The sequence below is a fragment of the Trichoplusia ni genome, chromosome 2 (genome assembly GCF_003590095.1).
Source record: "Trichoplusia ni isolate ovarian cell line Hi5 chromosome 2, tn1, whole genome shotgun sequence".
In the NCBI taxonomy this organism is placed as follows: domain Eukaryota; kingdom Metazoa; phylum Arthropoda; class Insecta; order Lepidoptera; family Noctuidae; genus Trichoplusia; species Trichoplusia ni.
In genome coordinates, this window is record NC_039479.1 from 2710411 (window position 1) to 2722842 (window position 12432).

General features: G+C 37.0%; 1 protein-coding gene across 1 annotated transcript in view; it reads right to left on the reverse strand.

Moving 5' to 3' along the window:
- Positions 1-2509: 2509 nt before the first annotated feature.
- The window catches only part of LOC113503345 (guanine nucleotide exchange factor subunit Rich), a 32061-nt gene continuing 22138 nt past the window's right edge, over positions 2510-12432 (reverse strand). The window contains exons 15-26 of the mRNA XM_026885237.1: positions 12187-12430; positions 11868-11977; positions 10774-11001; positions 9853-9996; positions 8961-9075; positions 8527-8651; positions 8099-8262; positions 7457-7737; positions 6993-7116; positions 6384-6539; positions 5803-5991; positions 2510-5480 (exon numbers count right to left, since the gene is read on the reverse strand). Coding sequence (XP_026741038.1) covers positions 5159-5480; positions 5803-5991; positions 6384-6539; positions 6993-7116; positions 7457-7737; positions 8099-8262; positions 8527-8651; positions 8961-9075; positions 9853-9996; positions 10774-11001; positions 11868-11977; positions 12187-12430 — 2202 coding nt within the window. The 3' untranslated portion in view covers positions 2510-5158. The remainder of the gene's footprint in view (positions 5481-5802; positions 5992-6383; positions 6540-6992; positions 7117-7456; positions 7738-8098; positions 8263-8526; positions 8652-8960; positions 9076-9852; positions 9997-10773; positions 11002-11867; positions 11978-12186; positions 12431-12432) is intronic.

Here is a 12432-nt window from a genome sequence, read left to right on the forward strand (position 1 = left end):
TTACTATTTACTACCACAGTTCTTTAGCAAAACTACCAAAAAATAAACATTTAATTAATTTTGGTTTCTCCAAAAATTCATATTAAATACAAAAAATGTCTAAATGTCTAAAACTGAATATTGGCAGGCTCCGCCCAAGTTAACAAAAGATTATTTTTTCTGTACTGGCAATTTCACGTACGTGACTTGTGAGTGGATTTGTCTACCGATTAGTTTAGGAAACTCAACTCGAACTCAACTCAGCTCGTTCTTTCATCACAGATCTTTCACTGGCATCACAGAATACACTACTACCTTACCATTAGCAATTATCAATTAAATTATTATTATTATTATGAGCCCACTTACTTCTTGGTATCCTGCAAAATTCAGATTGAGTCCTAACATCATGAGACCTGTGATGGCTGAGATACGAAAGCGATCAAGTAAATAGATTGATGGCAAGATTTGTTCCTGACCTTAAAAGCTTTATTTATTTATATTTAGTTATGTTTATTGAGCCGATAATATGAAAAAATCATAAATATTAGAAGCTTTATCAAAAGCAACGTCCTACTTCCGTATTTCCAAGACACTGTAGGTATACTTGATATAGTTGCTATTATTAAGAAGGGTATCTAATAATAAAACACAAAACAGAAAATGTTATTTACTTTTATATTTTTTAAACACCAAATTGACAATAATTACAAATTTTGTTATCAAAATTACAACGACTAACATCAAAATTAAATTAAATAGGATGATATTCGGTTAGTTACAAAGTTCAATGAGAGTTCTTCACACCACATGATAAGGTCATGACACGACTTATTCAGACCTTCTTGTTTAAATACCTACTAACTTGACTTGACGTTAACTTACTATCTTGCTAATCTACTGATAGCCGCACTCTACACCCTTCTTAATGCCTGCTAGTACCGTCTAGTCATGGATTTTCCAGTCATACTGTAAAATCAAGTTAGGCAGATCTGATTATTGATTAGTGTGGGTAAGTAACAAAAACATGTTGATGATGAATTCTTAAATAAATTATTGCTTCATAAATATAACTATCTTAATTCATAATCTTTCGCCAATCCATGCATGGGTCCAGTTTTAAATTGAGAAGCCATTTTCAGAAATTTCATAGTTTGTAAATTTTTCGGCTTATTATTTTGAATACAAGAACAAACAGACATTATTTTAATGGAACAAAAATAACGCGACATGAAAACTTCCGTCATTTAGAACAAAGTTCATTGACGATATTTCTAATTTAGCTTCAAAAACAAAAGAAATTGGCAAGACTCCAATCTATTTTTTTCTTGAATAAAAATAAAAATGCAGTCGGATGAACATATTGAAAAATGAACTTTGTCTCTCAACACATAAAGTGTAAAATGTATTCTTGTTTAATGCTAGCGCCATCTAGACTTCGGCTTTGTGTAATTTTCCACTCTTTTTTACAAGCCGAGGTTCGTTCCAAACCGTTAAGTATAGGTAATACGTGAAAATCTTAGTTATTCTAGTCTCACAATTTTACACTATAATTTAGCAAAACATTATCAAGTTATTTGAATCCCACCACCCAAGGAGGAACGGACTATTGTATTGCGTTTTATTAAGCTTAATAAAACATTACGCCGGTTTCTGAAAATACTGTTTGTCTGAGAAGACTCCGTAATCAAAAGTTGAACATTACATCATTACAATTTTTTAGAAACCAACGCACTAAATATTAAATCTTGTAACAGAATTGTTGCGGCTGCAGAAATGAGAAGCAACTACGCACAATGTAGAGAACTATCTCGCTTCCACATTGCAACATTCTTGCTTCAAGTTCTCACAGTAGGTCTTCCTCTAAACTATATTAGCACCGGTATGAATATCAGATGACTTGACAAAATAATGATTATTCCCAGTAAACTTGCTTACACACATAATACATATGTAATAATTGACCCTATCTTACTTAAACTATTGTATAAGGAATGCCGAAATATTATTGCTATTTAATTCGAAATGATAAATTTGGAATGATTCTATACTAATACACTTAAACATCAACAATTAATAACTTATTTTAATATTAATAACATAATGTCTAGGTGTAGGGACACAAAGAATGATTGATTGTTTGAATCAGTTGCAATGTTGGACTTGGTATAGGTTGGATTTCTAACTTAAGACGAAATCTTAGGATAAATAAAAGCAAATTTCATTTGTTAATTATTGAATATCATTAAAAATGAATTGTATTGAATTAACGAGCTTAACCTCCTAGTATAAGCAAAATCAACACTTGATGATAAATGTGAGTTTACTTTTACAAAAACACTTTTAACAGATACATATTATAATAAAAATAATTGTTGTTATTGCTATTGTGTCCCTACATAAATTATCTAACTAAATAATATCATTTGAAGAAAAAATCTATCTTATAAATAAAGATGACTGAAGTTTACTTACAAATTAATAATTTGTAATTTTTATGGTCACAACAAAATCAAATGTTTTGTACTAATCGGCATTTTAAATTAAATAAATTATGGAGTTATGATATCATGGTTTGGGATATTATAATTTATAAAGAATTATTGGCACCGAGATGGCGGGAAAGTGCTTAAAGCTGGGCGACTACGGCGAGCTTCGCTATACTTTAATTATTAAATCGGTAAATCAATGTACAGCTTTGTAAAAGACGGAGACAAAATGTGAGGATAACTTCCAAAAAGTTTATTATTCCTTTTGTTTTTACCATAGATTTCTACCTATGGAGGTCAATGTATTGCAAGACTTAAAGAGTTACCCGAGCAAAACTAAATAAAGAATCATTTTAGTGCACAATGAACTTCAGTGAACTCAACAACATTATATTTGCGACGATAAATGAAAATATGAGATTATAACTTGAGCAAAAAATAAAACGATAAGTTTAATTAAATGAGCAAAATACATCACGATATATGAAAATGATGGTGTTATTGCTTCATGGACGTTCTTTTTTTATTTTTTAAGTGAAAAAGTATTTATTCTAACTTTACTTGTACTATTAATATTTAAGGTTTTATTTTTCGATTTTATATTGGAATTGATAGTTATTAAAGATTCGTATCTAAAACTACTACGGTAGGTACAAATTCTGAAAATGTTACCATTTAGATATTATTTAAAAATAAAAATTGAATGTAGGGAATCATATGGGTAGCTACTATTCCGATTTAAACAAATGAACAACACACACTGTTAACGATGTTAAGTTTTAAATTGTACCTAAACTAAATAGTAAGGAGTTTACTTTAAAGAGGTTTTCATATACCATTTAAACTACCTATCCCAATGGCTATAAAATGAATCGAGCGCGTTTGAACACTTGATTATGTTTGGTTTTTGTAACTGATTAGTATTTTCATTCTCCTGTCGGTTAGGCAATTATGTTTTGTTGACAACTCAAAGGATTTTCAACGACTAAAGGTCAAATCCTCAGTCAGTAATTGAGACTGACTGGTCTTATATCTGTGCTTGTCTAGTAATGACCAATTAAATACTTTCTGATATTTTTTTTAGTTTTTCGTTATCCAGTAAATATTATTTATTGTCACTTGAGTTGCCAACTGATATAACCAGTAGTCCTGATACATTGGATACTAGAACAAAGCATTAAAATATAAGTCAAACACTGCACAAAAACCTATGTAATTAAATTTTTAATCCTTTACACTTATGCAAAGCATTTTCTCACTACCAGATTACCATTGATTGTCTTATTTCACTACTTCATTATCCTGTATAACTTTAACGCATAAATTCTCTGTATATTTGGCAGTGGAGCATTCTAAAAGTTCGCCATTTGATGGTTTCAAAACCAAATTCCCAGAGGCGAGACATATTTAGGAAAACGAGGGATTTTAACGAGTTTACCGTAGCTCAAATAAGATGTTTTAAGAAAATATAATTTATAGCAATTACACAAAACTATAATCATTTATACCTAATCGATAAGATCCGAGTACTCCACGAATATAATCGTGCATCTTTTAAACAAATGAATGTTTCCTCGCATTTAGGAATTCGGTGTAACACAATCCTACCTAGTATTACCTAAATATAAATAACTGCTTACAACCATACACTACACACTAGTAAACAAATTAACTTATTCTAGATCGTCCAGAAACAAGTGCGCAATCAATATCTACGACAATCGTATCTAAAATTCCAGAATAATTTATGAGATAATTTAATTAATCACTACATTGTATTTTCTACTTACTCATTCATAAGTACATTATTAATAATTACATAATAATATTCATTGAAATATATAAAATTATTCTAATTAGAGTATGTGGCCTTGACAGTGGGATGTTTCAGGGGTAAGGCAAATGAAATAGGATTTTATATGTCTTAGTTGTAAAAAGCTGTCACTGTTTCCATAAAAACGGTATAAAAATATGACCCCGTCCAATACGGTCCGAGGTGACTATTATATGTCTATTTCCCACTCCAAGCTTACAACTCGCTAACAGATGATAGAAATAAATTATTAAACATTACACATAGACTAGACAAGTAAATAATGTATTCATTTAAATAAATAAATGAAATATTGAGATGTATACATAGTCAGCACCAAAATTATCATAAAATTCATCCGTATAAATTTAACATGAAACTCACCATTATAAAGATTAATTGAATTTTATCTAATTATTTACAAAACAATCGAGGACATTTAGAAAACGTGTAGACATGAAAGTGAAATCTATCTTACAGGAAATTCTAGTTTAAGAAAGTACGAAATTTATTAAATTATTAAAATGTTATTCTTAATTTTAACTAATACCTAGTCCGACCGTTACTACTCAAACATTATGCCTACAGTTATAACAAACAATTCCATTGAACTGTACTCGTCATTATAAAAGTAGCGTTTGAGAAAAATACTTTTCAGCGAAATTTTTCTCTTCGCATATTTTCACTTCAAATTTAACTATCCACACACACACTTCTGCTGCTCAATAAACGCATTATGATTCTTTAATGGCTAGTTTTTTTTTCAACACTTCATTCTCAATATTTCGAGACATCTTTTAACCTTTTAGATAATACATTGTACCTATAAATCCAATAAATTTCGCTGAGAAGTATTCACAATCTGTCATATACAATTTTACATGAGCGAGCATCCAGTGGTGGTCTCATCCCTGCGCGGCGGCGGCGGTCGCGGTGGCTGTGTGACCACTGACGGCGGAGGTTCCGACGCTCCCGAGTCCTTCCTCCCCGTCTGCTTGGCCACCTCTGCCTTCTGCGGCGCTGGTAACTTCGTCTCTGTCGCCTGCGGCTTGGGTTTTGGCTCCTGGCCTAGTGAACTAGTACTTGAAGTCCGCACTCGCGTCTTAGACATGGATAGGCGTCGTTCGCGAGAGTTGATGATTGATGTTAAGAATGGGATTTGGTTGCTGATCGCCATCATAAATGGCTTGTAGCCGAGGCTGTAAATAATATTTTAAAGTTAAGAGAAAATGTATGTATATATTTACATCTAAGTTGAAAATGTAGATTCGTTTATTATATATTCGAATGATATAAAAGTAAATGTATAATTTGAAAAATAGCATAAAAAAATATTTTATAATGGATTCCAAAAGTCAGATCGGCAATCACAATAACACGATATGCTCTCAAAATTCCAGCAGACTGAAATGATGCAAACGCAGATTATGAAATATTTGTTAGATCCTGACCACCTTGTCATAAGGACTCTTTTTATTTCCTAGCTGGCAGTTCGCTAGTATCACGTATGTGTCCACTGACCAGTCGGCGTCGGTCCAGGCGCAGATGTCCTGCAGCGCCTGGCGCAGACGGCGCACGGCGGGCAGGCTGACGTCCGCGCCGCGCGCCGCGTTGGTGGTGCGCAGCACGGCCAGCGCGTCGCGCAGCACCACCGCCACCACCAGCGCCCACTCCACGCAGCTGGCCTCCGTCATCAGCTGCAGGTAGTACCTGCCACGGGAGAATGGGTTTAATATGAACGTGAACACATAATACATGTAGAACAAAATAATGAAATGAGAATATCATTACATAATTTAAGTGAGTTTGTACCATTTTGAAGAATATAAATAAATAGTATTCTCAAATATTACACAGTATTTATAGAATCGCACTTATCTTCATACCACAAGATTTTAAAAAACCTTCAAATTACAACTCAGACTTAAACAAGCATTTATGGATCGCACAATTTTTGTTCTACCCGGTGTCGAAAACACAGTGGTCATAAGCGTAAAAACTTTCACCACTTGACTAGCGTGTAATCATGTTTACTATTTTTACCGTCAAGGTGTTATTCAAACACGCCACACAGGCCTACCACCTCAGTGTGTCCCACATACCTGAGCTGCACGTGCGCGGTGTGGTCCCCGCGCTCGGCCTGGTGATGGTGCAGCCGCTCCATGAGGGCCGCGTACCTCCTCTCCTCGCCCGCGCCGCCCGCCTCGCCGCCCCACGCCACGCCGCCGCCCTCCGCCACGCTGCCCTCGCCCGCTGAACTGTTACATCAAATGAAGACTATTAAAAACTGATACATGTCAACCCAAGCAGACGTCGCACAACCACAAAATATTTATAGATTAGTAGGCGGGTGGGGCAGGTTAGACCCTATCGCAGGCACAGTACCAACATGGCCTTTACAAAGTTAAATGAACTTTTTTATTATTCTAAGACGTGGTGTCTTGTCGTGGTGGCTAGCGGTAAAGGAAAGCATGAATAGGAACGCTTGATTCCAAATATTGGCATCTGAAATCCCCAATCCACCGTGAGCGTAGCGTAGCGTATGAGCATTTGTCCAGCAGTGGGTCGTGGGTCGTAGACTGGTTATTATAACTTAGGTTACGAGTCTGTTTGGAACCGTGTAAAACACATTTGGAGGTCTACTAATCGTCGGCAATCAATGGTCAACAGTCTTGTAGACTTGCGCAACGTATATTGTCCGCTGCACGCACCTGACGGGCCCGGGCGACACGGGCACGGCCCCGGACATGAGCGGCAGCGCGGCGCGCAGCGGCAGGCTCATGTAGCCGCTGTCGCCGCACAGGCTGTCCGACTCCGCAGACGGCGTGTACGAACCTGGGTGACGCATACACAATATAACATTACTACTGAATCTTACTAATATAATAATCACGAAAGTTTGTATGTATAGGAACGGATGTTGATCAAACAGATATTTTAAAACTATGATTAACACAGAGCAGTTTTTATCCCGAATATACGATCCCGCGGGAAAGAAGTAGTTGTTAATAAAAGTTCTTATTTCGATATTTTCGTTTATTTATCTAAGCTAAACTATAGCTTTTATCTTATCAACTAAAATAAATTTTATTTACAGCCTACAACCATTTAGATTCAGTACGAATCAGTACCGACTACCAGACCTCAAAGTGCAGTAATAAACAACAACACATACTTGTAACAGTGCTTCCTTTCCTCTGCAGATACTGTTCCGCATCGTTGACAACAGGATAGGGCCAGGCGAAGTCCTCGTGTATCCTCTTGACGCAGAGCACAGCGTTGTCAACCCTGGCGGCCCGCTCCCGCTCGCCCGCCAGCCAGGCCACCAGGTGCAGGTCCAGCGAGGCCGCCATCTTGCCCAGCGCGTGCAGGCGGGCCGTGGACAGCAGCAGGCGGGCGTGACGCTGGATCATCATGTCTATGAAGAACTCCTCCGCCGTGCCGCTGTACGAGTCCCTGTTAGGTAAACTGTTTTGAAGATAATGATTGCTGGTCATATCTAAGTGTGAATAAAGCAAATTGAAAACGAATTATGTATGTTTTTTAAGGTTCATTATTGACTTTTTTTTGTTATTTGCTACATATTGAACCTTCTTGGAGTGGAAAATGTAAATATTGCTTTAGCATTTTTCCTGCAGCAAGAGTCATTATGAAGCGGTGAAAGCTTGACAAATCTATGTGCTGTCGTCTATTGAATTTTTACGACAAACAGTATTTGACGCATCATTTGAATAAAATATTTCAAATTTTCTTATTGTGGATCCAACCTGTTGTTTGTAAGTCATTTGAGTTCTAACAGATTTGTTTAGTGCGCTACCTGTCGGCCCGGGCGGGCACGGACTTCTTCCGCTTGACGGCGGCGGTGGCGCGCGCGGGGGGCGCGTGCGGCGGGGGCGCGGGGGGCGCGGGCGCGCCCGCGGGCGGGGACGGCTCGCGCGGCGACACCGTCGTGCTGAAGCTGCGCCCGCGCCCGCCTGCTAGCTGCCGACAGAGGGAACAAGCAATTTAATTAATGCACTTGTTGATTTATGATTTGTAGAGAAACAATACATAATTGATACAAGATTTTCATTTTGTACATTTTTTTAATAAGTGTGATGACATTCTATTATCGTTCCTTTTCCATGTCCATACAAGAACATTTGTTATTATGTGTAAAAAATGTAATTATGTTTATTACTCATACACAAGCTTTGCCTAGTTTAAGACTAGATGGCGTTGCTTAAAAGAAGCCAAGAGTCTTACCTGCATCGTGCCAAGAATTACTGACAAATCCTCTGCGTTGGGGCTGACTGTCTGCGACTGTACCACTTGACCGTACTTTGCTTGGACATTCACTGAATTTCTTGGTGAATCGACGTCATTAGGATCTAAAAATAAGTTAAGTAAGATAATAGTGATAATAGTAACACGACAGTAATATCAAAGCTGTTCAATGTTAAAGAAAAAGCCCGGATCTTCATGTTTTCATTTTATTAGTCTTTACAGTCCTACTGCCGAGCAAAAGCTTCCCCAAGTCGTCAACTAATAATTTATGAACCTCAAAATTTCAAGTGACAGTACACAAACCCTTCACTGCTTTCGAGCTAAAGCACTCATCTACGTACACTTTGGCTGTGGAAGAGAATCGACCCCACAGACGCCGCCTGTCCAGAGTAAAAAACGTTTAACTAACTTACCTATAGCCCTGAGAAACCTGACGAGGTCTCTGGCCAGGTCCCAGCGCTCCTGCTGCAGCGCCGTATCCAGGAGTTGCGTCGCTAGCTGCCGGCTCACCGTCGAGCTCTCCAAGTTCTGATGATGTAGAAAGAGTCGTGTATGAATTATGTTTATAGATAATGATAGCTATTATTGGCGAGATTTCTGACAATCGAATATTGAGAAATATACTTCAGTCTATTAATTGATTTAAGTGCGATTTTAATAAAATCAATTTTGGCATTAAATATGAGACACGTTTTTAATAATAATTGCTAAGCGACTACGTATATTAGATTGTCAGAAGCCGGTATCAAATTAAAAGAGCTCAATTCCCAGTACAGAAATATTGTAAACCCCACTAAATACTTTTTCAAACGCATCTACAATAAAACCTCGTCTACTATGCGTTAATAAGCGTACAATAATACATAGTACCTTCAACAGCTGCAAGGAGAAAACACAGTTAATTTAGAATTACTCTGTACCATCAACTATTGTACCCTTTTATATTATACTTATAAAAAAGAACATTTCTTTATCGACTTATCTTAGTCTATAGATAAAACTTTAAGGAGGAGGGTGAAAAGAGTGGGAGAAGAAAATAAAGAAGTAGGTTTTGACATTTTACATAATCTATCTGACAGGGTCAGGTCTGTGATATAGCAAAATTATTAACGGTCGCCTGCATCCGACAGTGTATATGTCGGACACCGGTGACCGGCCTCGATTGAGTATTAGGAATTCATACTTTTTTTTTATTTTACATTAATATCCACAACAAAGTGAATTGTAATATATTATGACATAACAGAAAGTCACAAAAAGCTTACAATATCATGCTATGATAATAATTGTAACGAATTTAAATACCTGTAATATAATAAGGTACGACGCCGCAGTATCCAACATCTTCCGTTGTAAACATTCTTGGAATAACTCCTTTGGTTTACCCGCCGCCGAGAACAAGTACGCCCATAGCGCTATCTCCGTCTTCCTTGCGCACTGTACTACAGTCTGAAAGAGATAATAACAACATTGTTAATCTATCAGACATTCCTTCAACTGTGCCTGGCTAAAATGTTTTAATCTAGCCCACTGTTTCCCACAGCTGGGCAACCGCTTCCTATAAAGCAGTCTACGTTTCTCTTTACTGGCAAACTTGAAACTACATTGCGTATGCAAATTATCATACATAAATAAAGCAATCGTTTCATGAATACATTTCAGAACGGGTCGCCAATTAATCACTAATTCCATTAATTAAACATACTCTTGCAATAAACATCCATGACATAGGATGTCAGTGCCTGTAACGGATGACATGAAATCCGGCCTTTTTTAAATATTTGTTCATTTAATTTTATTTATTATTCATGATTATTGTTTAATGAGCATAAATAATGTTTAATAAACATAGTGTTATTTCTTAAGAATAGTCGTGGTCGTATTGTGTGAAACATAGCCTCATTAATACCAAAATAATTGCGGTAACAGATTGTCAGCATCTCCTGTCTCCGTCTTCCCACCTTATGTCCAATCATCTGGGGTCAGTGGAATGCGTATCTATTGATGATGATTGATGAGTACAGATAATCGTCCAATAGTTTCATATTTTGTTGAATGTTCGTCACCCTTTCCCGCAAAAACGACGAGATATGGTACACAAATAGTTTATAACCTGGATTAACACATATTTTATATTCATCATATCATTTTCAATTTAATACCAAACCAGTATACAATAAAAAAGGGTATGCGCTGACTGCATCATGACCCTATAAAAAAGCTTACCTGTAAATACACGGGGAACTCGTGCACGAACTCGATGATCGACGGGAGCTGGGCATCAGGTATGGGCTCCTTGCTAGTCGCCTCCTCCTCCAGCACCTCATGTAGCAGCAGTTCCAAGGAGTGCGGGAAGTACGCGAGCTGCGAGCACGACCGAGCGATCTCCCACGCGTGGTAGCCCAAGTTACGACGGAGTAACTGCCGTAGGATTTGGTGGAGGTATACTTGACTCTGAGGAGTAATTATTATTATTTCTGTTAATGACGTTGTGAGTAACGTTAAAGAGTTATTTGGAATGGGACTTGGAAGATATAAAAAACTAATTCTGACAAGCACTGCGATTTTCTTTTATAGTGAGTTTATTGGATGATAGTTAGTCAGGGCAATGGTTTCCTGAGTCCTGAAGTTTTTGGAATTCATTTTTTTTATTTCTTTCAGATTAATAATGAATATATTTATCGCCAATGTTCTTTTAAAAGTATATCTATATTTTTAATCTGAAAACTTGAGAAATACTAGAGGCGTTAGACCCATCGACTTACTGGGCAAAAATTCTGTATGAATCTTAATGATTCCATTACACACATATGGTAAGGATTTAGATGTCAAACATATATTAGCTTGATTGATTACTAGGATGTCATTAGTAAAGTAACTGCATATTTTGAGCCGTCTCGCTTTATTAAACGGTATAAGTATCAAATTACGACACGTTTTTGCCCTTTTTGCAATCAATGTTTATTAAGTGCTAGAATTAGGAGGTAATTAAGAAAAGGAAATATATGTTACAGTTTTAACAGCTCTATAAGGAAGAAGGATGCTACGGTATGAATTAATAGTAATTTGGCAATAGCTGTGTCTAAATATTGATATTGTTTCGCAATTAATTTATGTTTCATTGGCAAAAATTTAGTTATTGTGTAAATGAGTGATGAACTAATTCGCTATCATGTCGGTCTGGTCATCAATTAATTTTGTTGGACTTTGCACCAATTTACACCTGCGACTTATTTATCCTATTCCTAAAAACCAATCTATTTCTTATTGCCAGGAAAATAATATGAAATGAAACCAAGGTAATATAATTGTCAACTTACAGTTCTATTAACGACACAGAACGGCAATGAGAAGACAGAATTAGAATCTGACGCGTAGAGAGTTGTGTCGTTCTCAGCGCCCAGCAGAATGGCATCGTCAAATAATATCGCTGGAAGATAAAATTAAACTTTAACTCGGACTTTAATGCTAGAAAGTCCACAAAAAAACAATTCAACAATTCAACATTCAATGTAAAGGCTTTTTAAGCAAAAGATTTTTTGCGAAAGTTTACTCAAAAAGTTTTGTTTATTGTAACTTAAATTCTTTCAAAATCTAAAATTACTCCTCCAAATCAGTCAAAAAAATTGCCATACTCACTTAACGGATAAATATTAAGATGGAACGGCAACATAATCCGTTTCGCCATGAACGTATGTCTCCCCGAGTCTGGATGCCTGGTAGCGTCGCGCGGCAGCAGCGGGAGCCAGACCCGCGCGCCGAGCGCCCCACACCACAGCCAGAGGGCGCGCGAGAGCTGCGTCTGTGAGCCGGACACGCTGCCGCAAGACCAGACGCTCTCCACGCACGACGCGAGGACCGTGGCTGGGAGACAGCTGTATGCCT